The 27,027-nt window shown below is 47.4% G+C and overlaps 1 protein-coding gene across 3 annotated transcripts in view; it reads right to left on the bottom strand.

The window, feature by feature from the left end:
* The window catches only part of GPR161 (G protein-coupled receptor 161), a 62,277-nt gene extending 35,596 nt beyond the window's left edge, over nt 1-26,681 (bottom strand). For 2 of the 3 annotated variants that reach the window (XM_088017126.1, XM_028111527.1), the window contains exons 1-2: nt 26,517-26,681; nt 24,099-24,223 (exon numbers count right to left, since the gene is read on the bottom strand). In XM_088017126.1, coding sequence (XP_087873252.1) covers nt 24,099-24,114 — 16 coding nt within the window. In that variant the 5' untranslated portion in view covers nt 24,115-24,223; nt 26,517-26,681. Of the gene's footprint in view, nt 1-24,098; nt 24,224-26,291; nt 26,454-26,516 lie in introns of those variants that run through there. The other variant, XM_028111528.2, reaches the window with a different exon arrangement.
* Between the last annotated feature and the right edge of the window lie 346 nt (nt 26,682-27,027).

The following is a 27,027-nucleotide window of genomic DNA, read 5'->3' as shown; positions in this document are numbered from 1 at the left end:
TTACATGATGTTATGTGTCAGTTTAGATCCCAATAAAACCAGGCACAAAAAGACATAAACAGTTCACAGAACCAGATATACCAATTGTACTTAAACATACGAAAAGATACCCAATGTCAGGGAAAGTAAGAGAAATTCCCACAAAACTACATGAGATACCATTTCCTCCCCCTTCAGGCCACTAAAAACTCAAGCATGGCATCACTCTCTGTTGGTGAGGCCATGGGGAAACGGGCATTCTCCACACTCACTCACACTCCGCATGTGAATGCAAAAGGGAAGAGCCCTGTGGTGGGGGGTTTGGCAATATCTAACAAAGCTCCATGTGCATGTACCCTTTGACCCAGCAATTCTACTTCTAGGTAACTGCCTGAAGATGTAAGTTCATAATATAAAATAACAGATGCACAAAGTTATTCCGTTCATTAAGGCACTAGTGGTAAAAAAAAAAAAGTGGAAAAACATGAGAGAGGGAAAATAAAATGTGCATATTCATCTGCATATAAATATGTACAAATACATGTTTACTTATGCAAAAAGAAAAATAGGAAAGATAACCAGAAATCAAGATATTGATAGAAGTAAAATTTCTCTAAGTATTTTTTTACAGTTTTGATTTTTGAACCATGTGAATATTTTATACACTAAAAAATTTTAAATACAAATGGATGCAAAAGGTAAACAAAATTATTGCAAACAGAAAAAACAAGCCTAACTGTATGTTAGATTGATAACATAACCATAGGGAGAAAAAAGTTGTATCAAGTAGCTTTTAAAATACAGTATTTTGACTGCAAATCGTTAATGGTATATATTCTACGAATACTAAGTAAACTACTAAGTTTACTTAGTAGGCTTGATGTTGTTAATGGTGTTGTAATTTTACAACTATTTTGAATGTAGAGCAAGTGAGTCTACATGTTTATGGAGAAAGGAGGCACGGATTACAGAACAGGGAAAGGAAAGGAAGGACCCCATGGTGTCAGGTTGGCTACTGGAGGTATCAGTGTGAACTCCCTATTCAAATATACAAAATCAGATCCAAGGAAATTCCCCGGAATACAGTCAGAAAGATTAAGAAAGTGAAACTATAGAATAAAAGGCAAATGAGAGAATGAATAGCAAGTGCTTTATTACTCAAGCAAAGCAGAGTGTTTTTCACTTATTAAGGGAATCACATCTGGCAAGATGGCGGACTCAGCCGATATGAACATCTTTCCCGCTCCAAATTCATTGAAATGCTGGGTTAAATATGACCCAAGGTTTTAAAAAGAAAAAAAAGAAAGAAAGAAAAAGAAAAACCAAGAAAGAGAAATCCATAGGTACCAGAAACAAAATTCAAAGCCAGAGTTATAATCCCACACCTGTGGCCAGAAGAGTATCAGACCTAGTTCAAGACCCCTAGGGCTGAGGTTTTTTATGTGGGAGGGTGACTCTGAGCTCCACAGGCAGAGAACTGGAACCAATACCCTGCATAAACAGTGGGTTCTAGAAGGGCATCCCCCTCCATGAAAAAGGGATTAGAAAAATTCCTCCCACTGGCAAAGGGAAGCGGCAAAAACACAGTCATTTACCCGAGGCTCTGGGTGGAGCATGAAAACACTTTCTTCCGTGAGAAATCAAACATTATGTGCCATCCTGATGCAGGTACCAAATCCATGAATTCTGCATGGGGCAGAAATCCAAACTAATAAATCCATGTAAAAATTAATGCTGACCAAAGTTAAGCATAAGATGGCTCTGTAGTGAATTTTCACATTCAAAAAACAAACACTCGATGAAAGTGAGTGCACAGCATTCACGAGGAGGGAGAGTCAACAAAACAAAAAGCAGAACTGACATTCCAAGAACTTAAATTAATAGAAAAAGATGAATAAGACTGTAAAACAAGAACCATAATGAAAGAACAGGACGTCATGAAAAAATGGTAAGCAACTGTGGAAAAGAATCAAATAGATATTCTAGACGTTAAAATTTTCGTTGTCAAAATTAAAAACTCAGTGGTTATGCTGAATGACAGATTTAGCTAAAGAGAAAGATGGTAAACTGGAAGACAGCTCTGAGGAAATGACTCAAAATGTAATTAAAAAGATTAAACTGAAAATATGAAAAGCCAAGATTCATAGAGGACATGATAAGGAGATCCAACATAAGTTCAACAGAAGGGCAGCAAGAGATTAAAGAGAATGTGGGTAGCAGACGCTGCTTGGGGCCTACCCAACTACCACTCTGGGTTTTCTTACTGGCAGAGTTCTGACTTTGTTTTGGTGTAATCCTCCAGTGACTCAAAGAAGGCTGATCCTCCCTACTTCTGGAAGCTAGATCCTGGTTGGTCTAAAGTAATCATTGTGTCCCTTCTCCTGGCAAAGTAGCTGGGAGAAGTCTGGGGTTGGTGGGGGTGGAAATGGGGATATCTGGGGAAAGTTGCTCTGATCTCACAAAGACACTAGGAAGAGAAATCTCTTCCGAGGGCCCTAACGGCGAAGAAAGCACAGAGCTGTGGCAGCCATCTTGGGATCTTTAGAGGTGCTCAGGCAGCATGGTGAGCATGGCAAAGAATGGTCGGTCCTCGGGCTGTTGAATTAGCAAACCTTCAAGTCACTTCATCCTGGCTTCTTGTTATGTGAAATACATTTCTTAAAATGATTTTTAGATCTATTTTCAGTTAAGTTTCTGTTACTTAAGTCCAAAGCATCCAACTTGCATTAGGTTGGACCTACACTGTCCACATCAAGGTTGACACAGTTCTTAAAGGGAGGACTGAACATTTTCTAGAATTACAGAAACACACGAGTCCTCAGAATGAAAGGGCATATTGAGTTCTAAGAGTAAATCAGAAAAAGTCTGGGACACCTGGGTAGCTCAGCTGGTTAAGCAGCTGCCTTCGGCCCAGGTCATGATCCCAGAGTCCTGGGATCAAGTCCTGCATCAGGCTCCTTGCTCAGCAGGGAGTCTGATTCTCCCTCTCCCTCTGCTGCTCCCCCTGCTTATGCTCTCTCTCTCTCTCACTCTGACAAATAAATAAAATCTTTAAAAATAAAAAATAAGAAGTCTGCATCAAGGCATATCACAATGAAAAATGACAAACACTGAGATACAGAGAAACTAGTAAATGCAAGTTTTCTGATTAAGAAGTAAAAATTAGATAAACAGCAGACTCTTCTTTTGAAGCAAACAGAAAATAGAAGCCAGAAAACCATGGAATGATCTCCTCAAAGTGCTGAGGAAAAGAACTCTTGCCCTAACGTTGTAGAACATCATTCAAGAGAAGACACAATATACTTCTGAGGCAAACAAAATCTGAATGTTCACTAACTGTAAACTGACTGAAAGATCCACTTAAAGACACAGGCCATCAAAGAATCCAAAATCCCAGAAATAAGTAGGGTGCAAGAATCAATTGTTAGAAAAGAAACTGGCAAATATATGGATAAATCTAAATAACCACTGCATAAAAATAAAATTTAAATTTAAAAAGTTAAACATCAACCACAAATTTTATAAAAAGAGCTAATCTGGGACGCTCCAACAGGGTGAAATTAAAGTACTAAGCAAAGTGGAAGCTCTTAAAGGTCCGGTGAGAGTAGGAAGCGTCCAGGTTAGTATGTACTCAGGGCAGGAACTTTGGTTAGGACTGCTTCCCCAGCAGTTGGACAAGCCTGCACACAGTAGGTATGCTCAGTAATTATCTGTAGATGAATGATGAGCTTTCAAAATTCTGTCACTGTTAAATAGGAGTGTTAACAATGTAAAAGAATAAAAATAGGATGCAAAACTTCCAATCCAAAAGACAGGGAAAGGGGCTCCGGGGTGGCTCAGTTGGTTAAGTGTCTGCCTTCAGCTGAGGCCAGGATCTCGGGGTCCTGGGATCGAGCCCCACCTTGGGCTCCTTGCTCAGCGGGGAGCCTGCTTCTCCCTCTCCCCCCGCTCATGCTCTCTCTCAAATAATCTTTAAAAAACAAAACAACAAACAGAAGACGGGAAAAAAAATTAAGAAAGCACTACTGGTGTATGTTACTCTCCAGTGGCCCTACAGCAGGCATGCTCCTGAGCTGGAGGACAGAAAACCCAGGGCTGCCTGCTGAGCCTCAGGTCCTCTGGCCCAACCCTACCCAGGAGGCAGAGGGGGGCGTGGGGGCCAAACAGCCGCCCAACCAGGGAATTCCAAAATCCTGGCCTCTGCCAGGAGGCCTACAGCGGGGAGGCACAAGCCCCAGCAAATCTCCCAGGGGTGTACCTTTAAAGAATAAGAGAGAGGGCTCAGATTGCCCCAGCCAGCGAAGGCATCCTGGCAGGCAGCCGGCTTCCCCAGGCCCGACAAGCCCGGACCCATTGCATGGGAGCAAATTCACGTGTGACTCACATCACCACCTGAGGGCCAGGTCGGCCTCCAGACACAAAGGTGGTTCAGAACTCCCACACTCGCTGCGTCCTGCCTTGTGCTGCAACTCTGAGAAACAACACAAGTATCCCCTGGCTGAGGTGGGTTTTTTTTTTTTTAAATTTTTACTTATCTATTTACTTGTGAGAGAGAGAGTGCGCAGGGGGATGGAGGGCAGAGGGAGACGGAGAGAAAGAATCTCCAGCAGACTCCCTTCTGCGTGTGGAGCCCAAAGCGGGGCTTGATCTCACAACCCTGAGATCATGACCTAAGCTGAAACCAAGAGTCGGATGCTTAACCGACTGAGCCACCCCGGCGCCCTGTCTGAGGTTTTAATAAACGTATCAGAAGTTATCCCTGACAGGTCACTGGGGAAGGCTGAACGTTCCCTCCTCCTCCTGCCGTGGCTCTGTGTAGCACGGACACACGTCGTTCGGAGCTGCCTGGGCCCTCCTGGCCATTCCCAGAGACCACGAACAGTCTGCTGGGTTAGCCTGCTGGCAAAGGCTTCAAGTCATTCAAAGCCAAATCGTGATACTCAAGTAAGGGATCAGTATCATTCTGGGTTAAAAAACAAGGCAACGTTCTAGAATATTGAGACAGGTATCTACTATGTTTTATAGACCCGTCTGCGTGGTAATTTCCAAGTAATTCTGGAAGTAATCTTGATCTGCAAAAATAGAATTACTACAATTTAAGGGTAGATTACCTCTCTTGTTTAATTGTGCAGATTTGGATATTTATGGTCTCACCTCCTGTTTCAACCTAGAACTCTGATTTTCCTGAAGGTCAGACTAGCTACCACAGGCTGGTAGGCTGAGAGAATACGGGCCTGGGGGCGCAGCAGCGGGCTGTCTTTGGCACTGAGGAGAGCACTCACAGGCAAAGCTGAGGGAGTGATTGGGGGGGAGGGGGAGAGGGGTAAGGGGAGAGAGAATGCAATGAATCCATCCACAAATGCTGGTCAAATAACCTGAGACTGAATCATCTTGTTCTCCTCGGGTACAGGAGCCAATATATTTTTGCCGAGGCTACCTAAGCTGGGTTTCTGTCACTTGCAACTTAAAGAATCCCAACTAATACTTGGAGACGCATGGTCTGCATACAAAATGTCAAGACCCCACTTTTTTGGACGTTAGTACCAGACACCTTCCCTTCTTCAAGGTTAGGCCGACTCCTTAGGCACAGCTCCGCCTTCCTCAGCCTCCTTCTAAAAACTTTACTCTCTTCTTCTTGCTGCACACTCGTGGACTCTAGTACCATGGACCCCTCGTATGGCAGCACAGAGAAGCTTTTCACCCCCAGAGTTCGGTCTCTTTGGGATCAGGAGATTCGTGTCCCGGTCCACAAGCCACTACAAAGAAAAGGAGGCCCCCCCAATGCCCCTCAGAAGTAAGGCCATCAAAGGGTCCCCCCGAGAGCCTACAGACACAGGCCCAGGCTCAGGTGGCCGCTGGAGGCTGTGTTGGTCGGAAGGAGGCAGTTCTTCAGGCAGCTCTCTAACCAGGGGCCGCTGGACATGCCAGGACACACCTGTCCTCTCCTGAAGTCTTCTCTAGAAAAACAGATTCTTTGGGCATAAGGTTCTCTTCTTACATTCTTAAATATACCTGAGGGGAGTGGTTCACTTTCTCTGCTGCGGCACCCACCTTTATGAGGAGCCTGGAAGCTGGGACCACCAGAGGCCCTCTGCTAGAGAAATTAAATGCCCATCAAATGCCAGGCAGGCACAGAAGATACTCAAATAAGCCAGGTGAGGTCACGGTAGCCCTGTTCTAGCAATTCTCTCAGGGGCTCTTCATCTCGGCACCCCCAAGCGCTTTATGCACGTCAGTCACCAGCTGGAGGGGAAGGGGTGGAGTTGAAAGAAGGTTCTAATAACTACCTTGCTCTGCACTAAGGGAACTGAGATCGACGGTAAGCCCCCACCCCCTCCTACTACAAACCAGACCACACACCTTGTTGAGAGCCAGAGAGAGACCACAAGATCCCTGGGTGTCCCTCCCCATACTCCTGCCATCCTTCCTGGGCACTGTGATCGTTGTCCCAAAAATTGGAGGTGCAACAGGCTGACCTCTGCAACCCCAGACGGAGGCCCAGCCAGCCAGCCCAGAGTCTGGCCCCATGTGCAGCGCACTCTGCTCTTGCCCCGACAAGGCCACCACAAACCTAGGAATGTCCTAGTCCCAAGCCTCTCACTTCACATGTAGAGCAGGTCTGAGCTCCGGTCTGCTTGGGAAAATGCACCGCAGAAGGAAAAAAAGCTGCAGTCGGAACTGCAGACTGCCTTAAGTCCCCGATGGAGTTCTTGGTGGGCCAGTGGCAGAGACCTGGCTTTGGTCCCCTCTGCACGGACATTATCCACCTGAGTACCTCACTGCGCTTCACAACATCCTTCAGTAGAGACTAGAAGGCTGGAGGCGGGGGCTCTTCACGGACTGTGACCCTGTCCACAGAGGTCAACCGTGAGTCTGCCTGATGTCTTCCCCAAACCAAGCCCTTGCTCCTCAGCATAGACACTTCCCAAGGCTTGGTCCTTGATCCATCCCTTTCTCCCTACACTCTTGAGAATCTCATCCATTTCCAGAGTGTTACTTATTTTTAACTAACAATAAACAGTATTTGCAAAACACCGTGCAACATACAATGTGTCCTGACATGCATCATCTCATTAGATCATCTGAGTAACTTTGAGAGGTAGGAATTAGGCTTCTCCCCATTTTAGAGAGGCAGCCTAACATATGGTTAAGAGCATGAACCCTGGAACGAGAGAGCCTGGGTTCAAATCCCAGCTCCACTACTTACTGGCTCTGTGACCTTGACGTGTTCCCTAAACTCTCTGGGCATGAGCTTTCCCTTCTGTAAAATGGGGACAATACTCTTACGCAGAGTTGGTGGGAGAAATCAATGAGTTAATATTTGTACAGTGCTTTAGAATAGTGTTTGGAACCATGTAAGTGTTTGTTAAATAAGTAAAATGGGGAAACTGAGGCTCAGACAGGTTAAGTGCCTAGTTTGCGAGAACAGGCAGGAGCAGCTATACAACTTGGCCTGATGGCCGTGAGGCTACCATCTGTCTTCAACTCATCCATTCACCACAGAAGATGCAGCATGGTGTGGCCTCACCTACACACCCGATTTCTCACCCACCAACCCCTTCAACAGGCCCTCTGCTCCAGCCAACTGTGCTATGTACTTCCATTTCCAATTTACTTTTGCTTCAACCCATCCTCCTCTCAGAATACTCTCCCTGTTTATAGAATGGCTGAATAAAGATTTACTGAGTCTAAAATATGTTACTGATCTATTGGTCTAATTAATGACTTTATTGAAAGAGGGAAAGAAACAAACAAATGGGGGAGCAGGGAGACTGAAGCCTAAGAAACAAACAAAAAATATACCAAGTCACGACACAGAATCTGGCAATGATTTCTTGGACAGGACACCAAGGGCACAGGCAAAAAAAAGAAAAACACAGACAAACTGGACTTCGTGAAGATTTTAAGAATCCGTACATCCAAAGGTACTATCCACAGAATATAAAAGCAACCCACGGAATAGGAGAAAATGTTTGCAAATCATATGTCTGATTAGGGATTACTATTTAGAATATATTAAGAACTCCTAAAATTCAAGACTAACCTAAAAAAAACCTGCATCCAAAAAAGAGATGTAAATGGCCAGCAGGTACATGAAAAGATGCTTAACATCACTGAGAACTAAGAAAAGCAAATAAAACTACAAAGAGATATCATCTCATACCCATTAGAATGGCTGCTACAAGAAAAAAACAAAACAAAACAAAACAGAAAACAACAGTGTTGGTGAGGATGTGCAGAAATAGAGCCCTTCTGCACTGTTGGTGGGAATGTACTGACAAAGCTGCTGTGGAAAACAGCATGAAGCTTTCTCAAAAAATCAAATATTGAATTACCATACAACCCAGCAGTTCCACTTCTGGTTATAAACCCAAAAAATGAAAAGCAGGGTCTCGAAGAAATACTTGTACACCCATGTTCCCAGCAGCATTATTCACACTAGCGAAAATGTGGAAGCAACCCACGTGTCCACTGAGTGATGAATGGATACGCAAAATACGGTACACCCACACGATGCAGCCCTGGAGGCTGTGATGTGGGCTCCAACACGGATGCACCCGGGGGACACTACGCGGAGTGGAATAAGTCAGTCACAGAATGACAAATACTGGATGATTCCACTGACACGAGGTGCTCAGAGTAGTCAAAATTCTAGAGATAGAATGGAGAACGGTGGGCACCAGGAGCTGAGGGTGAGAGGGAGGGAGGGGCTGGTTAATGGGTTCAGTTTTACCAGATGAGGAGAGTTCTGGAGAGGGATGGCGGCAATGGTTGCAAAATGTGAATGGAGTCAATACCACTGACTTGTGCACTTAACTACAGCTAAGATGGCAAGTTTCATGTTAAATTAAAAAAAAAAAAGCTGAAAAACTCATTTATCAGGGTTCCTTCTCTTGAACGCCTCTCCCCACAGGCTATGGAGTCACCAAGTGAAGGCAGTAGCTATCTTCCCCCACGGGCGGCATCTGGAGTAACCCCCCCCCCCCCCCGCCACCAGCTCCAGCGGACGGAGCGGCCTGGACGAGTGCTCACCAGATCCTCGTCCAGCACGGGCTCTCAGGCTGAGCACACGACGTGAAACCATAAGTCACGCGGCACCCTCCCCAGAGGCCACAGTCAAACACAACTCAGCCCTCTGTTCCTCAAACCGCTCCGTTGCAGTGTTTGTCATGCGTGTTGGGAGGATGTGAGGAACACTCCGTACTAAGCCAGCTGGACTCGGAGCCATGGACTGTCCGCTGAATTTTTTTAAAGGGCCCCTGGCCTCGTCCCAGGCCGCCCCCAGCAACAGCAAAGGCCGCCAGCATCCCCCTGGTATTTTCCGGTCCACGAGGGCCAGGCCATTTCAGCCCCCAGGAAGTCCACAGTCCACCAGCTGCAGTCGTTGAGCAAGACAGCTCTCCAGGGGAGAGTCCTAGGTCCCCAGGGAAAAGCGCTTTAGGAAAAGGCAGGGCAAGCAGCGTGGGCTGACTGCAGCTCTCCGGGGGAGCTTTAGCACCCTGAAGGTCCAGCCAGACCGGACTAGAGGGATTACTCTTCCAGCTGCACACAAGGCAGTGATCTCCCCTTTGCCAGGCCACTGGACACCCCAGCCTGGACCACATGACCACCCTGGGTGGAAGAAGAGCAGGAACACCAGCTCTTCCAGAGCAGGCATGGAAAAGCCTCCACCACGCAGGCCTGCGGCCATCCTGCCTGGAACCGGGATCCCAGTAGGCAAGGCTGGGTCAGACCAGGTCAGAACGGCCCCGGGCTGTTCCAAATTCCCTGCCGCTGCTGCCAGACGTGGGGGTGGTGGACCAAGGGTCTGGTCAGGATCCCCTACTCAGGCAGACAGAAAGAAGCCAATGCCACTCCCCAGAGCTCCCAACTCAAACGTCCAAGTGGCTACTCAACATCTCCAGTTGGATGTCACAAGCATGGCAAGCCTGGCATGTCCACAACCAGACTTCAACTCTCTCAGACCTGCCCTTTCCACATTCTTCTTCATCTCACATTATGGTTCCCCCATCCTCCCAGTGGCTCAGACCCTAAGCTGGGGAGTCACTCCTGAGTCCTCACTTCGTCTCACAGCTCCTCTCTGGTTCATCAGCAAATCTATGGGCTCTAATTTGGACAAGTTTCTAGAATTCAACTATGTTTAACTATCTCTGCTACCGTTACTCTTTTCCAGGCTACATTGTATCTTCTCTGGATTATTAAAACACCTTCCTCACTAGCCTACCTGCATCTACCACTGCCTCCATCCTCAACGCAGCAACCACAATGAGCCGGTTCAAACAGAGGTCAAAACAAATGAACAAGTCACTGCTTTAATCATAACCCCAAAAGGATTCCTGTATCACTCAGAATAAGCCCTGCAGTTTCCCACATGATCTAGCTCTCCATTACTGCTCCAACCTCATCATAAAAATTGCTTTTTACACCCACTCCAACCACACTGGCTTCCTCACTATTTCACAGATACATCAAGCATGCACCCACCTCAGGGCCTTTGCACTTGCTGTTTCCTATGCCCGGAATGCCCTTACCCCAGATATCTTTGGAGGCTGCTCTCCCACTTCCTTTAGGTTTTAACTTAAACCACCTTTTTGGCAAGGCCCTCCCAGCCCACACTACCTTTTATACTCCTCTCCAACACTTCATGGCTCCACTCCCTTCCTTTTCGTATAATACCCAGTTATTCTTAGTGCAGATACGTGTACTTGTCTTTTTAATGCCTTTCTCTCCTGAAAGACTGTATGCTTCACGAGTGCAAGGAATTCTGCTCTGCAAATTTCTTTGCCAGCCCCTAGAACAGCGACTGACAAATAACAGGTACCCAATAGATGTGATAAATGATTGACTACATGAATGAACCATGGGACCCTGGGCATCCTGGCACACTAGGTGGTTTTTGCTCTGCAAACATAGCAGACGCTCTTCACCATCCAGTCATTATCCCTTTCCCCTCTCAAAAGAACTCTGGCTAGACACAGGGCACTAAATATACCTACAAAAAGCAGACTCACTGTACAGACCTTGGGCAGCCGTCAGACCCAGTTCCAGTCAACAGAAGTCTACAACGTGACGAAGGCTATCCATTTTCTGATAAAGGCGGACACACTCAGCTATGGCTTCTGCCCTTTTCCCTTTCCCCTCTCTCCTGGCTGGAACTCAAACCCAAGCTTCCAAATGAGGCAGCCACCTTTTGACCAGGTAGCTGGAACTGCCACGCAATCCGAGCAGGAAGACTAAAGCCCAAACCACATGTCGAACTGTGAAGCCGCTGTGCCCAGCCATGCTAGTCAACCCCTTTAGGGTTAAGTCCTTGTTGTACAGTGTCCCTTCCATGCTACGTAGAGCAAAGCTAACCTGATACACAGCGCAAAGGTGGGAGGACAGACGCAGAGGAAGGCGAACTGCGCTGTGGGGTCTTCATTCATCTATCCATCCTCCGCTCCCATCTACCCAGGCCCTCGGCCCCACAGTGAGCCTAACTCACTCACCCTTTGCCATGATAACTACAGAATCAAAGACTCTAATCGTTAGGGAGAGAGGGTCTCCAGTAAGGACTTCTCTTCCAAAAATGCACTAAAACCCTGGGCTAGTCCTTGGAAATGTCTCATTCTGGATAGCTGACTTTTATGAATTGGTGGGGTTTTTCCACCTTAAAATATCAAAACTCTTTATTTTAAGCCTTTAAGCAAAATTATGAAAATCTACCATATATTTCTCTATATTTTAAAACAAACCATACAAAACAATGATTTTTCACGATTCAAGATCATTAGGTACCGAGATAAATGGAATTCTGACTTGGGAAAGACCTTAGAGATGAATTCTAAGACACCTGCTTTCTTCTGGAAGCTCAGGGAAGACGGTGTGCTCGTCACAGTCACCGGGAGAGCGGATTTCCACCGCGGGGCTGCAAACAGGGATTCCCTCCAATCAGATCAGGGCGACAGTATATTTCTTTCACACCAAATGCGCCTTTATTTCCTTCTTATACTTTCTCTGCCATTTTTGTCAACTTTCAGCTTCCCCTTTTCCCTATACAAAGTACACTTACCTATAGTTTTCCTCGTGGAACTTTGTTAAAGGTCTTTTTTTAAAAATTTCATTAGGTAATGTTTGTCGCCATACAATACATCATTAGTTTTTGATGCAGTGACCCACAATTCGTTGTTTTCGTATAACACCCAGTGCTCCATGCAGTACGTGCCCTCCTTAATATCATCACCGGGCTAACCCTTCCCCCCTCCCTCCTCCCCTCTAATGTTTCTGAGTCTTTCATGGTTCATCTCTCCTTCCGATTTCCCCCCCTTCATTTTTCCCTTCCTTCTCCTAATGTCCTCCATGTTATTCCTTATGTTCCACAAATAAGTGAAACCAAATGATAATTGACTTTCTCTGCTTGACTTATTTCACTTAGCATAATCTCCTCCAGTCCCATCCATGTTGACGTAAAACTTAGGTATTCATCCTTTCTGATGGCTGAGTAATGTTCCATTGTATATATGGACCACATCTTCTTTATCCATTCGTCTGTTGAAGGGCATCTCGGCTCTTTCCAGTTTGGCTATTGCGGACATTGCTGCTATGAACATTGGGGTGCATGTGGCCCTTCTTTTCACTACATCTGTGTCTTTGGGGTAAATATCCAGCAGTGCAATTGCTGGGTCATAGGGTAGCTCTATGTAAAGCAAGGGAGCACATCAGTGCAAAGATCTCCAAGTACAGCCTCGGTCATATAAAGGTCATTTCCTCCTATACCTTTGGGGAGGGTTGATTTTCGACCTCTCAACACTCTGCCATGCAAGTGACATAGGAACTGTGGCATATTCTGGAAAAACAGGGACCCCTGAAACACCTCTGAGCTCAGCATCTAATTTTAGTATTTTTTAAGAAGTAAGAGGGAAACTGCTGAATCTAAAAGCAAGATCGTTGAGCCCCACTAGATTTTATACCACCAGGAAACTGGTATGTAAGTGCAGACAAGTATATACTGAAGGTCTAACACTACAATTTCCCCAAAGGCCAAGCCTAGAAAGTGCAAACTTCTCGAAGAGACTACAAGCACATTTGCAGACGATATCTGTGCAGGCCTGCATGAGAAGGCAGAGAGTGCTACTAGTTCTTGGCTATCTTGATTTCCTATATAAGCAATCCTATCACACATCCTCGAAGTCATGCATTCCCAAACTGTGGGTGGCAGTTCACTGTCTGTAGACCAAACAAATGACATCTTGCCCACGTAGAAACTACTATTCTTCAAGAGTCTATAGATGCTATTGTGGTCAGTAAAACTAAAATTCACTTTTCACGTGGTTATTGATTCAAAGCAGCTTTTTGTAATTAAGCATTTTCTCCAGCTGAGGTGTTATTAAAAGGGGACATGCAGCCTGGGGAAAGCTTGGAGATCACTACCAGAAGCCATGCTAGGCCCCTGCCTTCCTTGTTGCCACTTATATAAATAACACCTACCTCAAGGTCCACCTTAACAGCAAAATGCTGAAGAAAACTTTCTGGAACATTCCACCCTCACAGTGAACTTTACTACCTCTTACTAGCTACAGTTTTCCCTTTACGTTTTAGTTATTCTGTCAGACATGCATGTGTTAGCACAAGTTTTTATTTTAGGTGAGGATACTTACTCCTCCAGAAAACTTATTAATTCTTCCTCAGTTTCCCCTTTGAATTCCCAACAGCACTTTGCATGTGGGAGAAACTATTTTATATGCCCCCTACTCTTTAATATCTACGTCAATCTGATACTCAATATAAAAAAGTTTTTGGAATCTTGACCAAACCTAGGTTTGAATTTCATATGACCTGTGTGTGTCTCCTAACATCTCTGAGCTTCAAATTCTCCATGAGGAAAGAGAGAGTGAAATTTACCTTCTTTATGTGATTGTCAAGAGGAATTTATGACCTAGCCATAGAAGCTAGGCAGTAAAAAGAAATAAAAGCCAGCCAAATTGCAAAGGAAAAAGTAAAACTGGGGGCGCCTGGGTGGCTCAGTCAGTTAAGCATCTGCCTTCAGCTCAGGTCATGACCCCAGGGCCCTGCGATCGAGCCCCTCATTGGGCTCCCTGCTCAGTGGGGAGTCTGCTTCTCCCTCTGCCTGCTGCTCCCCCGGCTTGTGTGCACTCTCTCTCCCTGTCAAATTAAAAAAAAAAAAAAATCTTAAATAAAAGAACTAATGAATGAATTCAGTAAAGTCTCAGTATATAAAATTAATATATATAAATCAGTTGCATTTCCATTTCTACACACTAATAAGAGCTATCAAAAAGAGAAATTAAGGGGTGCCAGGGTAGCTCAGTCAGTTAGGTGCTGCACTCTTGATTTCGGCTCAGGTCATGGTCTCAGGGTCAGGAGATCAAGCCCCACATTGGGCTCCACACTGGGTGTCTAGCCTGCTTGGGATTCTCTCTCTCCCTCTTCCTCTGCCCCTCCTCCCTACCCCACTTGCACACTCTCTCTCTCTCTCTCTCAAAAAAAAGAGAGATTAAGAAAATAAACCCATTTATAATTGCATCAAAAATAATAAGATACCTAGTAATAAATTCAACCAAGGTGAAAGACCTGTACTCTGAAGACTATAAAACACTGATGAAAGAAACATCTTCAGATGACATAAATAAATGTAGAAATGTACCATGCTCATGGACTGGAAGAATTAATATTGTTAAAATGTCCATACCACCCAAAGCAATCTACAGATTCAATGCAATCCCCATCAAAATACTACCAAAATTTTTTTTCATTTTTCACAGAACTAGAAAAAAGAATCCTAAAATTTGTATGGGACCACAAAAGACCCCAAACAGCCAAAGAAATCTTGAGAAAGAAGAAAGCTGAAAGCATCACCCTCCCTGATTTCAAACTATACCACAAAGTACAATAATCAAAACAGTATGGCACTGGTATGAAAACAAACCACACAGATCAGTGAACAGAATAGAGAGCCCAGGGGAGCCTGGGTGGCTCAGTCAGTTAAGAATCCAACTCTTGATTTCAGCTCAGGTCATGACCTCAGGGTCATGAGATAGAGCCCCAAGCTGAGCTCCATGCTCAGCATGGAGCCTGCTTAAGATTCTCTCTCTCCCTCTCCCTCTGCCCCTCCCCCCACTCTTGCTCTCTAAAAAAAAAGAATAGAAAGCCCAGAAATAAACCTTCACATATATGGTCAATTAATCTGTGACAGAGGAGACAAGAACATACAATGGGGAAAAAAACAGTCTCTTCAATAAATGATGCTGGGGAAACTGGACAGGAACATGCAAAAGAATAAACTGGACCACTTTCTGACACTGTACACAAAAATTAACTCAAAATGGATTAAGGATGTAAATGTAAGAACTGAAACCATAAAACTCCTTGAAGAAAACACAGGCACCAAGCTCTTTCACACTGGTCTAAGCAGTATCTTTTTAAACCAGGTGCATCACGTGGGACTACATCAGAAAAGCTTCTGCACAGCAAAGGAGACCATCAACAAAATGCAAAAGGAACCTACTGAATGAAAAAAGATATTTGCAAATCATTAAGGGGTTAATATCCAAAATATGTAGACACAACTTAATATCAAAAAACAAACAACCAACCTGATTTAAAAATGGGCAAGGGACTTGAATAGACATTTTTCTGAAGACAAAATGCAGATGGCCAGTGGGCACATGAAAATATGATCATCACTTACCATCAAAGAAATACAAATCAAAACTGCAGTGAGATACCACCTCACACCAGTCACACTGGCTTGTATCAAAAAAAAAAAAAAGAAAAGAAAAGAAAATAGGGACACCTGGGTGGCTCAGATGGTTAAGCGTCTGCCTTCAGCTTGGGTCGTGATCTCAAGGTCCTAGGACCAAGTCTGATGGGCTCCTTGCTCAGCGGGGAGTCTGTTTCTCCCTCTCCCTCTGCCTCTCCCCTCTGGTCATGCTCTCTCTCTCTCTCAAATGAATAAATAAAATATTAAAAAAAAAAAGACAAAAATACAAGTGTTGGCTAGGGTGTGGAGTAAGAGGAACCTCTGCACACTGTTGGTGGGAATGCAAGTTGGTGCAGCCACCATGGAAAACAGTACAGAGGTTCCTCAAAAAATTAAAATAGTATGACCACTACTACACGATCTAGCAATCCTGCTTTGGGGTATTTATCTGAAGAAAATGAAGACACCAATTCAGAGAGAAATATGCACCCCTATGTTCACCGCAGCATTATTTACAATTGACAAGATATGGAAACAACCCAAGTGTCCATCCATAGACGAATGGAAACAAGATGTGGTACATACACTATAGAATATTCCTCAGCCATACAGAACAATGAAATCTTGCCACTTGAGACAACATGGATGGACCTAGACGGTATTATCTACATGAAGTAAGTCAGAGAAAGACAACACAAAATTTCACTTATATGTGGAATCTAAAAAACAAAACAGAAACAGACTCACAGACACAGGGCGGGTAGGGCTTTGGGGGTACCTGGTGAAGTGGATGAAGAGGCACAAACTTCTCGTTACAAAGTAAGTAAGGCATAGGGATGTGATGGACGGCATAGGGAACAGAGTCAGTAATATTGTAATAACGCTATGTGCTGATGGGCAGGAAGGAGAGTTATGGTGGGGTCATTTCGTAACAGAAAAGAGGGAATTTACAAGGAAGCGTGTGAAAGCAGGTAGTTGAGCGGCTGTCAGAGGATAAACTCAAAAAAATGTTTTAAGATATATAAGACATGAAAAGAAAACATTCTTCATTTCCCCTCCAAATTTTAACAAAAGCCAAAGAGATTTCTTTTTTTTTTTAATTTTATGTATTTGTCAGAGAGAGAGAGAGACAGAGAGAGAGAGAGCACGCAAAAGCAGGGGGAGAGGCAGGTAGAGGGAGAAGCAGGCTCCCCATGAAGCAAGGAGCCCGATGCAGGACTCAATCCCAGGACCCCGGGATCATGACCTGAGCCAAAGGCAGATGCTCGACCTACTGAGCCGCCCAGGCATCCCAAAAGCCAAAGAGACTTCATTTGACGACTTCAATGGATGACACAGAAGAGAAAGGATGCATAGCAAGGGACCATAGACGGAAGCATCTGGGACTCCATGAGGGGCCCAGGGCTCCAGGACTTGAACCTCACTGCTTGGTCACCCCAGGAAAGGGCTCCCGCCCAGAAGTGAGCCGCTTCGGTGACCAGCAAGGCGGGCCTTCTGCCCAGTGGGGGTGGCGGGCACTCAGCTGACCGGCTGACAGGGAAACACACCTCGGCCCATGATATGGTTGATGTTCCATGCACACCACCCCAACCCTGAAAGAGCAAATCTCATCTTTTTTAAGATAAATATTATCAGGATGACTGGGGAAGGTCTAAAAATGTCCGTGCAGAAGACTCTAGATCACAATCAAACCCAATCACTACCCCAGTCCCCAATTTTCTACATCAGTGGTTCTCAAAGGAAGGGAGCTTCTGCCTCCCCTCCCCCACCCCAGGGAGGAGTCTCTGGAAATGCCCAGGGACATTTTTAGTTGTCACATCTCAGGGGACAGCACTGTCATGTAAGGCCAAGGCCACTGCTAAACACCCACGATGCACAGGACAGCCCCGCACAACAAATTATCCAGCCCAAAATGTCAGCAGTGTGGAGGCTGAGAAATCCTGTTCTATAGGAGCACTGTAGTTCATTCTACTTTTTACTGTATGTACTTAAACAGATCGAAGGAAAGTAAAACAACTCCCTCCATAAAACACACACACACACACACACACACACACACACACACACACACACACGTGCTCTAAGAAGATAAGAAGAGATGGAAACTATGCTGGGAATAAGACTAAGACTACTTCTATCACAAGATAAACAATACTATTATGTTAATTGGTTTCTACCCTAAACTGTTTTATTCATTACCCTCCTAGAGCCCAGCAAATGAATTAAACTTATATTGTTAAAATTGAAAATGTTATTTTTCAATGTTTTCAAGTAGTATCACTTCTGAGGGGCGCCTGGGTGGCTCAGCCGTTAAGCGTCTGCCTTCGGCTCAGGTCGTGATCCCGGGGTCCTGGGATCGAGCCCCACAGCGGGCTCCCTGCTCGGCGGGAAGCCTGCGTCTCCCTCTGCCACTCCCCCTGCTTGTGTTCCCTCTCACTCTTGCTGTCTCTCTTTCAAATAAATAAATAAAATACTAAAAAAAAATAAAGTAGTGTCACTTCTGAATCCTTTTTTTTTCTGATGACCATATCTGAGACAGATGCCATCACAGAAAGCCCTGAGGAATAAAGGGTGTCCCCTCCCTGCCTTACCACACTGCCGCTGGTTCCTGGATACTCCGGGCTTCCCCTTCCCATCCCTCACTCGGCTACCCCTAAAAAAGGTTTCCTGAATACCTACTCTGTGCCAAGCCACTGGGACACAGCACTGAGCGAGGTACCAAAATCTCTCCTCTCCTGGAGCTCACACTCATGGGGGAGGGGACACGGACAGTAAACAAATAGGCACCAAATACACAAAATAATTCCAGATAGTGGTAGATGCCATGAAGAAAGATTCAGCAGGGTGAAAGGAGAAGGAATGGGTGGGTGGGGGGTGTGGGTAGTCAGGAGATCTCTCCCAGGTGACATTTGATCAGAGCAGAAAACAATGCAAAGGAATTTCAGGCCAAGGGAAAAGCCTGTGCAAAGGCCCTGAGGCAGAATGGTGAGAATGCTGGGGAGAAGTGGAAGAAAGGGGAACAGCAGACCACCTAGAGTCAGGGGCAGATGACTTTACGAAGGGCACCAGGACCATGGTGAGGAGTGTGGATAAGAGCCCATGCGTGACAGAGGCCCCTGGAGCAAAGTGGCTTACATGTTTTAAAAGGGTCACTCTGCTGCTGGGGCAAGAGCGCACGTAGGGGGAGCGTGGTGGCAGGGACACAGCTAAGGAGGTGGCTGCTGTAGCCCAAGTGGTAGCTGAAAGGCTTGGACCAGGGTTAATGAGGGTTAACGAGGGGGTCTGAAGTGATCAGATTCCTTAATCGCCAACATTTCAGGGCTCTTGAGGCCCCAGGAGGAACTCAGCATGGCTGTGTTATCTTACAGACCATGAAACCGAAGCCCAAAGAGTTAAGTGAGTTACTCAGCCACACACGTAATTACTGGTAGAGCCCAGATGCCCTGACTGCCCTCCCTACACCTTGGCCCTGCCTGGCCAGCCCCAGGCCTGGCTGGGGTAGGAAGGTGAGCCTCTAGAAGGCAGTCCCAGTCAGGTGTAAAATAAATGACTGTCCTTGCTTCGAGAAAGGATGACCTCCTCACCAAATCCCAACGCGCCCTCCCTTGAGCTCCCGGCAGCACCTGATGCCCTCAACCAACTTCATTTTCTTCTGAGACCCCCTCTGCCCGTGGCTCCCCCGCTGCAGCTCTCCCCTGCCTCTCCCTCCTTCATTCCTTGCCAGTCTTGCTTATCTGGAGCTCTCCTGCCATCAGCATGGCTGCTCCCCAAGGGGCCCCTGCCACGCTACTTCTCCCTCTCCCATCTACAGAGGAAACCGTTTCCCTCCTCTACATCCCTTTGCTCCGGGAGCTGTCCCCCAGTTTCCTCTGGAGAGTCACCCTTTCCAGACCTGCAGTCCAGTGCCTTCATGGATAGGACACATGATTCATGCCTCGCCAACCAGCACATTCCAACTCCCTCTGACCCACTCAGTTTATGAGATGTGAGGGCCTGCTGCTGGGGTGGCTGGGCGAAAGACGGCTTGGCTCCCCTCTCCCCCTGGATTTAAACCTGCAGCCTCCCCTAGCCATCTCGAGGGGAGAGCCTGAAACAAGAGCAGCTAAGAAAATGAGTCCCGATAGAATCGTTTGAACCTGGAACCCATGCCTGAAGCCAGACATGCTCCTGAGCTTTTTAGGGATGGGAGCCAGTAACTTTCCTTTCTGCTTCAGCCAATGTGAACTGGATTTTCTACTCCTTGGAAAAGGAAGAGTCCCACTTGATACCTAGCATCTCTCTCTCTGCACTCTCTCTATACCCACTTGAACGGTGATGACTCGAAAATCTCCATCCAGATCCCGGACAACCCTTTGGAGCTCCAGATTCATATCCGCCCACCCAGTGGATGTTTTCTCCCACCTGTCACACCCAGGCACCTCAGCCAGAACATGTGCAGAATGGAATTCATCATCAATGCTTCTACCATCTCAATATGCTAGTCTTTGTGTTTTTCACCACCCTAGAAAAAGCATCACCCCCCGCCCAAATCACTCAAGACAGAAACCCGGGACATCAGAGAGCATTCTTGCCAGGTAATCCTGATGGGGCTAAGACCCCAACTGCCATTTTCTGAGTGTGTGACCTTGGGGAGATGAATGAACATATCTAAGCCTTGGATTTTCATATGGACTTGCTTGTTTCTACGAGATGCTGTATGTGAAGCAATCAATGCTGGTCGGTCGGTTCCATTCCTTATCACAGACATCTAGTGCATCCCTAAATTCTAACTCAAAACTTCATGGTCACTGCCATTACCCTTGCTGGCAGCCTCCCCATCTTTCTCCTTGATGACTACCACACATTTCTATCTCGTCTTCTCACCTTTGGTCTCCCCCACTCCTCCCCAGAGTTGCTGGACCATTGACTCCTAACCAGCCTGGTCATACCCTGCCAGGCTCATCCACCTGCACAATGTGCTCATTTGCAAGCCCCTCCGCTGTGGCTCTCTAAACACCCAGGGCTGTTCTCCAGTTTTGTGATTTGGCACAGCAATGTCCACTGAGAATGCCCGTTCTCCCTCTTCTCCCACCCAGGGGAGAACTCATCCTCAAGACTTGATGAAAAAAGTCCCTCTAAAAATGAAAGAAAATAGAGATCCCACATTGCCTAATGAGGCTCACAAATTCAAACCCTGCCTTCTCTGTTGTCCGAGAGCAGGGAACGTGGAAAAAGGCAGAAGAAAAGAAACAGCAATGTAAAATATTTTTTTAAGATTTTATTTATTTGACAGAGAGAGAGAAAAAGAGAGAGAGAACACAAGAAGGTGGAGGGGCAGGCAAAGGGAGAACCAGGCTCCCCGCTAAGCAGGGAGCCTGATGCGGGACTCAGTCCCAGGACCTTGGGATCATGACCTGATCCAAAGGCAGATACTTAACTGACTGAGCCACTCAGGTGCCCCAATAATGTAAAATATTTTTAAATTAAAAAAAAGCAAAGAAAGAATGGAGACGAAAGAGAAAATGTAAGAATGGTTAACCTTGAGACAGGAGAGGGCTTCCTAAGCAGGACAGAAAACTTGAGGCCCACAGAAAAGTGATACAGATTCAGCCATGTAAAAAGTCATCACTTCTGCACATCACAGTAAGCAAAGCTGGGGAAGAAAACATAGAGGGCAAGAGATCTGATTTATTAACAAGAAAAGAATTAAACTCCAGAATTTAGAAAGAGCCTCAGGAATTGATGAAATCATAAACAACTCAACAGAAAAACTGGAAAAGGATTTCATGGGGCAATTTGAAGGAGTGTAAATCGATTAACTTTTTTTTTTTTTTTTTAAGTGTAAACTTGGGAGAACCTAAAATGCATAGTACTTTGATCGGGAATGGTCTCTAAGATGCAGGATAATTTTTTAAAACTCCATAAACAGAATAGGGTAGCAGAATGGTATGCTCCCATATTTAAAGGGAGAAAACAGAAGACATATTTTATTTGCCTACAGATGCACCGACTATCTCTAGATGAATACACAAAAACTGGAAAAATTAGTTGCATCCGAAAAGGGAAATAGAGGGCTGAGGTAGGAGGGAGGTGTTACCTTTTACACCCTTTGAATGTTGTGTTTCATATATACTACCTATCCCCAAACAAGTAAACCAAGTAAATAAATTCAATCTTTTTTTCTGCACAATCCCAGATCACAATAAACAAAGGGAATTCTGCTTAAATAATTTTTTTTAAAGATTTTATTTATTTATTTGAGAGAGAGTGAGAGAGAAAGCACACAAGCAGGGGGAGTGGGAGAGGGAGAAGCAGGCTTCCCGCTGAGCAGGGAGCCCGACTCGGGGCTCATCCCAGGACCCTGGGACCATGACCTGAGCGGAAGACAGACAGACGCCACCCAGGTGCCCCTTCTTAAATAAATGGGGTTGTGTGTGTGTGTGTTTTAAGATTTTATTTATTTGAGAAAGAGTGAGCAAGAGAGAGAGAGAGAGCACAAGCTGGGGGGATGGCAGAGGAAGAGGGAGAAGCAGACTCCCCATTGAGCAGGGGGCCCAACCTGGGGCTCGATCCCAGGACCCCAGGATCATGACCTGAGCCGAAGGCAGATGTTCAACTGAATGAGCCACTCAGGCGCCCCTTAAAATAACATACTCTTTGGCTCACCAGCTTCACTGGGAGGAATAAGTTTTATCCAGAAACAATCTCATGTACACAGAGATGTGTGTTCACTATAGCATTATGTGTAAGTGAGAAAATTGGAATCAATCTAAGGGCCCATAAATAGGGGATTGTTTAAATGAATTATGGTGAATCTATACTATGAAATACTATGCAGCCATTAAAAAGAATGAAGTAGATCTATGTTCTTTGTTCTTTTTTTTTTTCTTTTAAAGATTTCACCTACTTGAGAGAGAGAGGGAACAAGCAGGAGGGAGGGGCAGAGGGAGGGAGAAGCAGACTCCCTGCTGAGCAGGGAGCCCGACTCGGGGCTCAATCCCAGGACCCTGAAATCATGACCTGAGCCGAAGGCAGACACTCAACCGACTGAGCCACCCAGGCACCTATTTTTTTTTTTTTTTTAAGTAATCTCTACACCTAATGTGGGGCTTGAACTGATGATCCAGAGATCAAGAGTCACACACTCCACCAACTGAGCCAGTCAGGCGCCCCTATGTTTTTGATATTGGAAGACATCTAAGTCCCATTTTTAAGTCAAAAAAGTTAAGTCAGAGAGCACACAATAATATATGACCCCCATTTATGTATTTTTAAAAGCATATTCAATATATTAAGGCTGGTCTGAAAGTTGGAAAGGCAGATAATATTTTATCATGTTTTATAGTGTAGTATCAATAAACTATGTATTACATATTCACCTATCTTCCAGACTTGGTTGACATATACTCAGGCGCTGAAAAAGACCTAGAAAATACTATACTTACAGTGGTTCCCTCTCAAGTGAGGAGAGGGAATGAAGGAGAACTGGAGGAAATTTTATTTTCCTATACATTTCTCTATTTTTAAAAAATCTTTTATAGTAATTCATGTTTTTTTAAAAAGTTACTACATTCTAGGCATGCTTTGCATTATTTATCCCAGGTCACAGGTTTATAAATGGTAGGGGGCGGGGTGCAGGCTGCCTGACTTCAGAGAGTGCTCTTGATGCAGTGCTCTCTCACCTGCTACTTGAGTAAAAACCAAACCCAAACCCAAATCTGATGTGCCTCCTTCTGTTTTACCCCAGCTCACATAGAAAACGCCTTCCTTTATGCTCCCAGCTTCCCTGAACAGATCTGCCCTGAATGCCTGCTGGGCCCGTAAATGGCCAAGGGAAAGACACCACCCGGTTGTAAGCATTCTTCTGGTGGAAGACTAGAATCAGATGAGATTAGCACCGGCTGAATGAATGAAGGCCTGAGTCATAAAGTCAACCCTTCCTCTAAACTCCAGGCAGCACCAATAGCTATCTCCAGTTTTGTTGATGTTTTTTGTTCTCAAAGAAAAACAGCTAGGAGATACCACTCCTCCCTTCCAGTCATGCTTTATTGCATCTCAGAATGACAACAAGTGCTTCCTAAGGTCTAACCCAGAGGTTGCAAGCTAGCAGTCTGCAGGCAACAATCAGCTTCCACACATAATTTGGTTGCTCTGCACATTTTGAAAACTGTTTTGAACTAGTTGCCATCTTTAAAAACATGGGATTTTTTTTCCCATAAAAATTTATAGCCCCCACCCCCACCCCGCACAAACTCGGGTCAAGCAACAATGTCCTGGAGCACTGTTGTACCTGCACCTGGCTCTTTACAGGGAGGCATGCTCCCAGGCCCCCCTCCCACCAGTCCCCCCACCAGCAGCCCTTCTGCCTGCCCTCCTCCTCTGCACGCAAGGCTTCCTGACTGGCCCAGGTAGCAGCAGAGTTTATACCACAGAACTGTACCTCCTTTGGTGGACATTTAGGTCAGTTCCAGTTCAGCCCATTCTGCCTTCCACGGAACCCAAACAAAGAGCTCAGCCCCTCTGACCACTCGGTCCTCCTTCGTCTGATACTCCCACCGCGCAGGGCTGCAACACAAAGAGAATGGTATGAGTACCTGAGGCCTTGGATTTAGTTTCTAAAATGCCAAGCAGGCCTCTTTTTGAGGGGTCCCTAATCTCCCTGCCGCGGCGGTAGAGCTTTGGGGCAGGGAGAAGTCCTGAGTTCAAGGACCCGCCTGTGTGAAAAGCACTGCCAAGTCCAAAGACCCGAGTTCAATCCTGGCTCCTGGGCAGAGTACTTACCTCTCTTGAGTCTGTTTCCCCACCTCTAAAACAGGCTAATTGCACTTCACAGGCTAAGTGAATGGAATTTTTAAAAAACGTATATGAAAAGTGCTTATGATAGGTGTGGACTAGAACAAGAAAAGAGGCGCGCTTCGGAAGAAGTGACAGAAAGGGGTGACACAAATCCCAGTTAAAGAGAGGCGGACGAAGAGCCCGGGTCTGTGTGTGATCTGAGGTCCTCCCGCCTCCTCCTTCTGCTTGGAGGGCCTGGGAAATGCCTCTCCTCACCTGTCTCCATGGCTGCAGTATGATGGATCCTAAGGGAAAGCCACTTATTTCCCCATGCAGGAGCTCTCCCCAGCTCATTTCCAGGGCCAGGTCACAGCGAGAGAGGAAGCTGGCCAGCTGGGGAGGAGGCCCGGGGATGTGCGTCCTCCCCAGCCTGCAGCACACTGAGATGGGCTTGCCCGAAGTTACCATTATCCCATCCCCATTGGACACACCGAGGCCCTAGGGTTGTTTCCCTCCAAAACCACACCACCTCCCTACTCCACAGTGAGGAGGATCAAATGACCTGCTCTTGAAAGCACTTTGCGAAAACGACTGAAAGGTACAATAGCGAACAAAAACAGCCGCAGACGTGTTATAAAGTGATGCCAAAGCATGGCCATGTGGTTACTGGAAAGCAGACCTCTCGGAAGCGCAGCAGAGCATCCCGGTCATCCAACAGACATTCTCACCTCACCTGCCTTTGTCAGAAGGTGCCACGGAGTTAAGCTCTGGCTCAGAAGGCTGGCCAAGTCCCCCCAAAGCTCACCGAATCTCCCTCTGGCAGATGTGAGGGGCGGAGGCGCCCACCCCGCCGCGCCAGGGTCGGCCCGGCGACTTCTGGGCGCACCTCTCGCCCAGGCTCGGGCAGACAGCGCCCTGAGCCCGACTGGGAGGATGAGGCTCACCTACCTGGTCCTCACGGATTCCAGCCGAGGGGCGAGGCCGCTTTGCACCCCCACCCCCACGTCTGTCCCCGAGCGCGGCGTGAGCCCCTTGCCTCGAGGGAGCACGGTCCCTATCAGCCGGGTCCCGGGCATGCACCGATGTTCTCCCTGCCCGGGGGCCTTAGAAAAAGGGGCTGCGGGCGACGCTGGAGAAATGGGGCGGGCCGGGGGGAAGGGCCTGTCCGAAGACCCTGGCCGCAGGGGAGGGACGCGCCCCCAAAATCTTCCCACAAAGAGCTCCGGCTCCCCCGCGGCTGGCGGAGCGCGGCTGGGAGCACAGTCCCTACCCCCCGTGGGGCGCGGAGAAAGAGGAGCGCCGTGGGGGCGGGGAGGCGTGGGGGAGGGGGCGCCGAGACCCTCCCCGCCGGCGCCCTTCCCCCCCGCCCCCCCCCCCCCGCGCGCGCGCGCGCCCACCCTCCCTGCCCGGAACTCAGCCCCGCTCGGGCCCGGCCCGCGCGCCGCCGCCGCCCCGCGTCCCCCCGTCCGGCTCACCGCGCCGCCACCGCCGCCGCCGCCGCCGCTCAGGGCCCCGACCCGGCCGCCTCCCGCCTCGGCCGCCGCCTCTTCCTTCCTCCCGGCCGCGCTCGCGGACTGGAGGTTTCGGGTTTCAGGCCGCCGAGCCCCGCTTCGCTCCTCCCGCCGCCCCGCCGCCAGCACGCGGACCCGGGCGGGCGCAGGCTAAGTAACTTTGCGGCGCTCGCGCCCCTCCTCCGCCGCACCGCCCCTCCCCGCCCCCTGCGGCCCCCCGCGGCCCCCCGCGCCGCCGCCCCTCCCCGCCCCGGCGCGCCCCTCCCCAGCCCCTCGCCCCCCGGCTCCGCGTCTTCCCGGTTCTTCCCACGACCAGCCTCGCCTGCTGCTCTTTGTCTCGCCCTTACCGTGTCGGCTCGCCCCACTCCGCGCCTGTGGCCCGTACTCGGGCCTTCCCTGACCCCCGTCGCTCCGTCCCAGTTCCAGCCGTTGGGACGTCCCCTTTTGCATTTCTCTCTCCTTCGCACTCGTACTTTCGGATTCTCCCCGTGGGCTCCGCACAGCCCCATTCTCCTCCTCCTCCGCCTCCCATCTCGCCCTGTACTCCTCCTGGCCTTGCCTTTCCTGCTCACCTTTCATTCATCCTACCAACGTCTAGGAACATCTGCCTGGTGCCAGACACCGTCCTGCGCCCTGGAAATACACAGGGAATCAACCGCGGAGCCAGCCTTTGAGGAACCCACAGCCCTCGAGAGTGGGAGGGTGAATGTAAACAGATCTTTGCAATGCTACTCTACTCTCCCTCTGAACCCCAAGGCCGAGGAGCGATAATTACAACACACAAACCAGGGCGCTGCCAGTTCAGAGGACAGAACAGTTCCTTTTCATATTTTCCCCCTTCCCCCCCTCCTCACTCCCCACGTTCTGTACCGGCCTTAGCCTCATGCAGCGGGCTAAAATAAGGGGAAGAAAAGTTGAAGCAAAAGGTGAACTGCAGGAGGGAGGGAGGGTGTCAGGTAAGAATTCACAAAGCCCAGCTCAGGAGACTCCAGCAAAAACTGATGCTGCACCCAGAGCGGGATGCAAATTCCTCTGAAATCCATCTGCTTTGGTGAATGCATTAATTATTCCCTTATCTGCAGA

The sequence above is a fragment of the Eumetopias jubatus genome, unplaced genomic scaffold, assembly GCF_037043125.1.
Source record: "Eumetopias jubatus isolate StellerSeaLion01/CBP00866 unplaced genomic scaffold, mEumJub1_p1.0 scaffold_12, whole genome shotgun sequence".
In the NCBI taxonomy this organism is placed as follows: Eukaryota; Metazoa; Chordata; class Mammalia; order Carnivora; family Otariidae; genus Eumetopias; species Eumetopias jubatus.
This window is presented reverse-complemented; position numbering and strand designations above follow the sequence as displayed.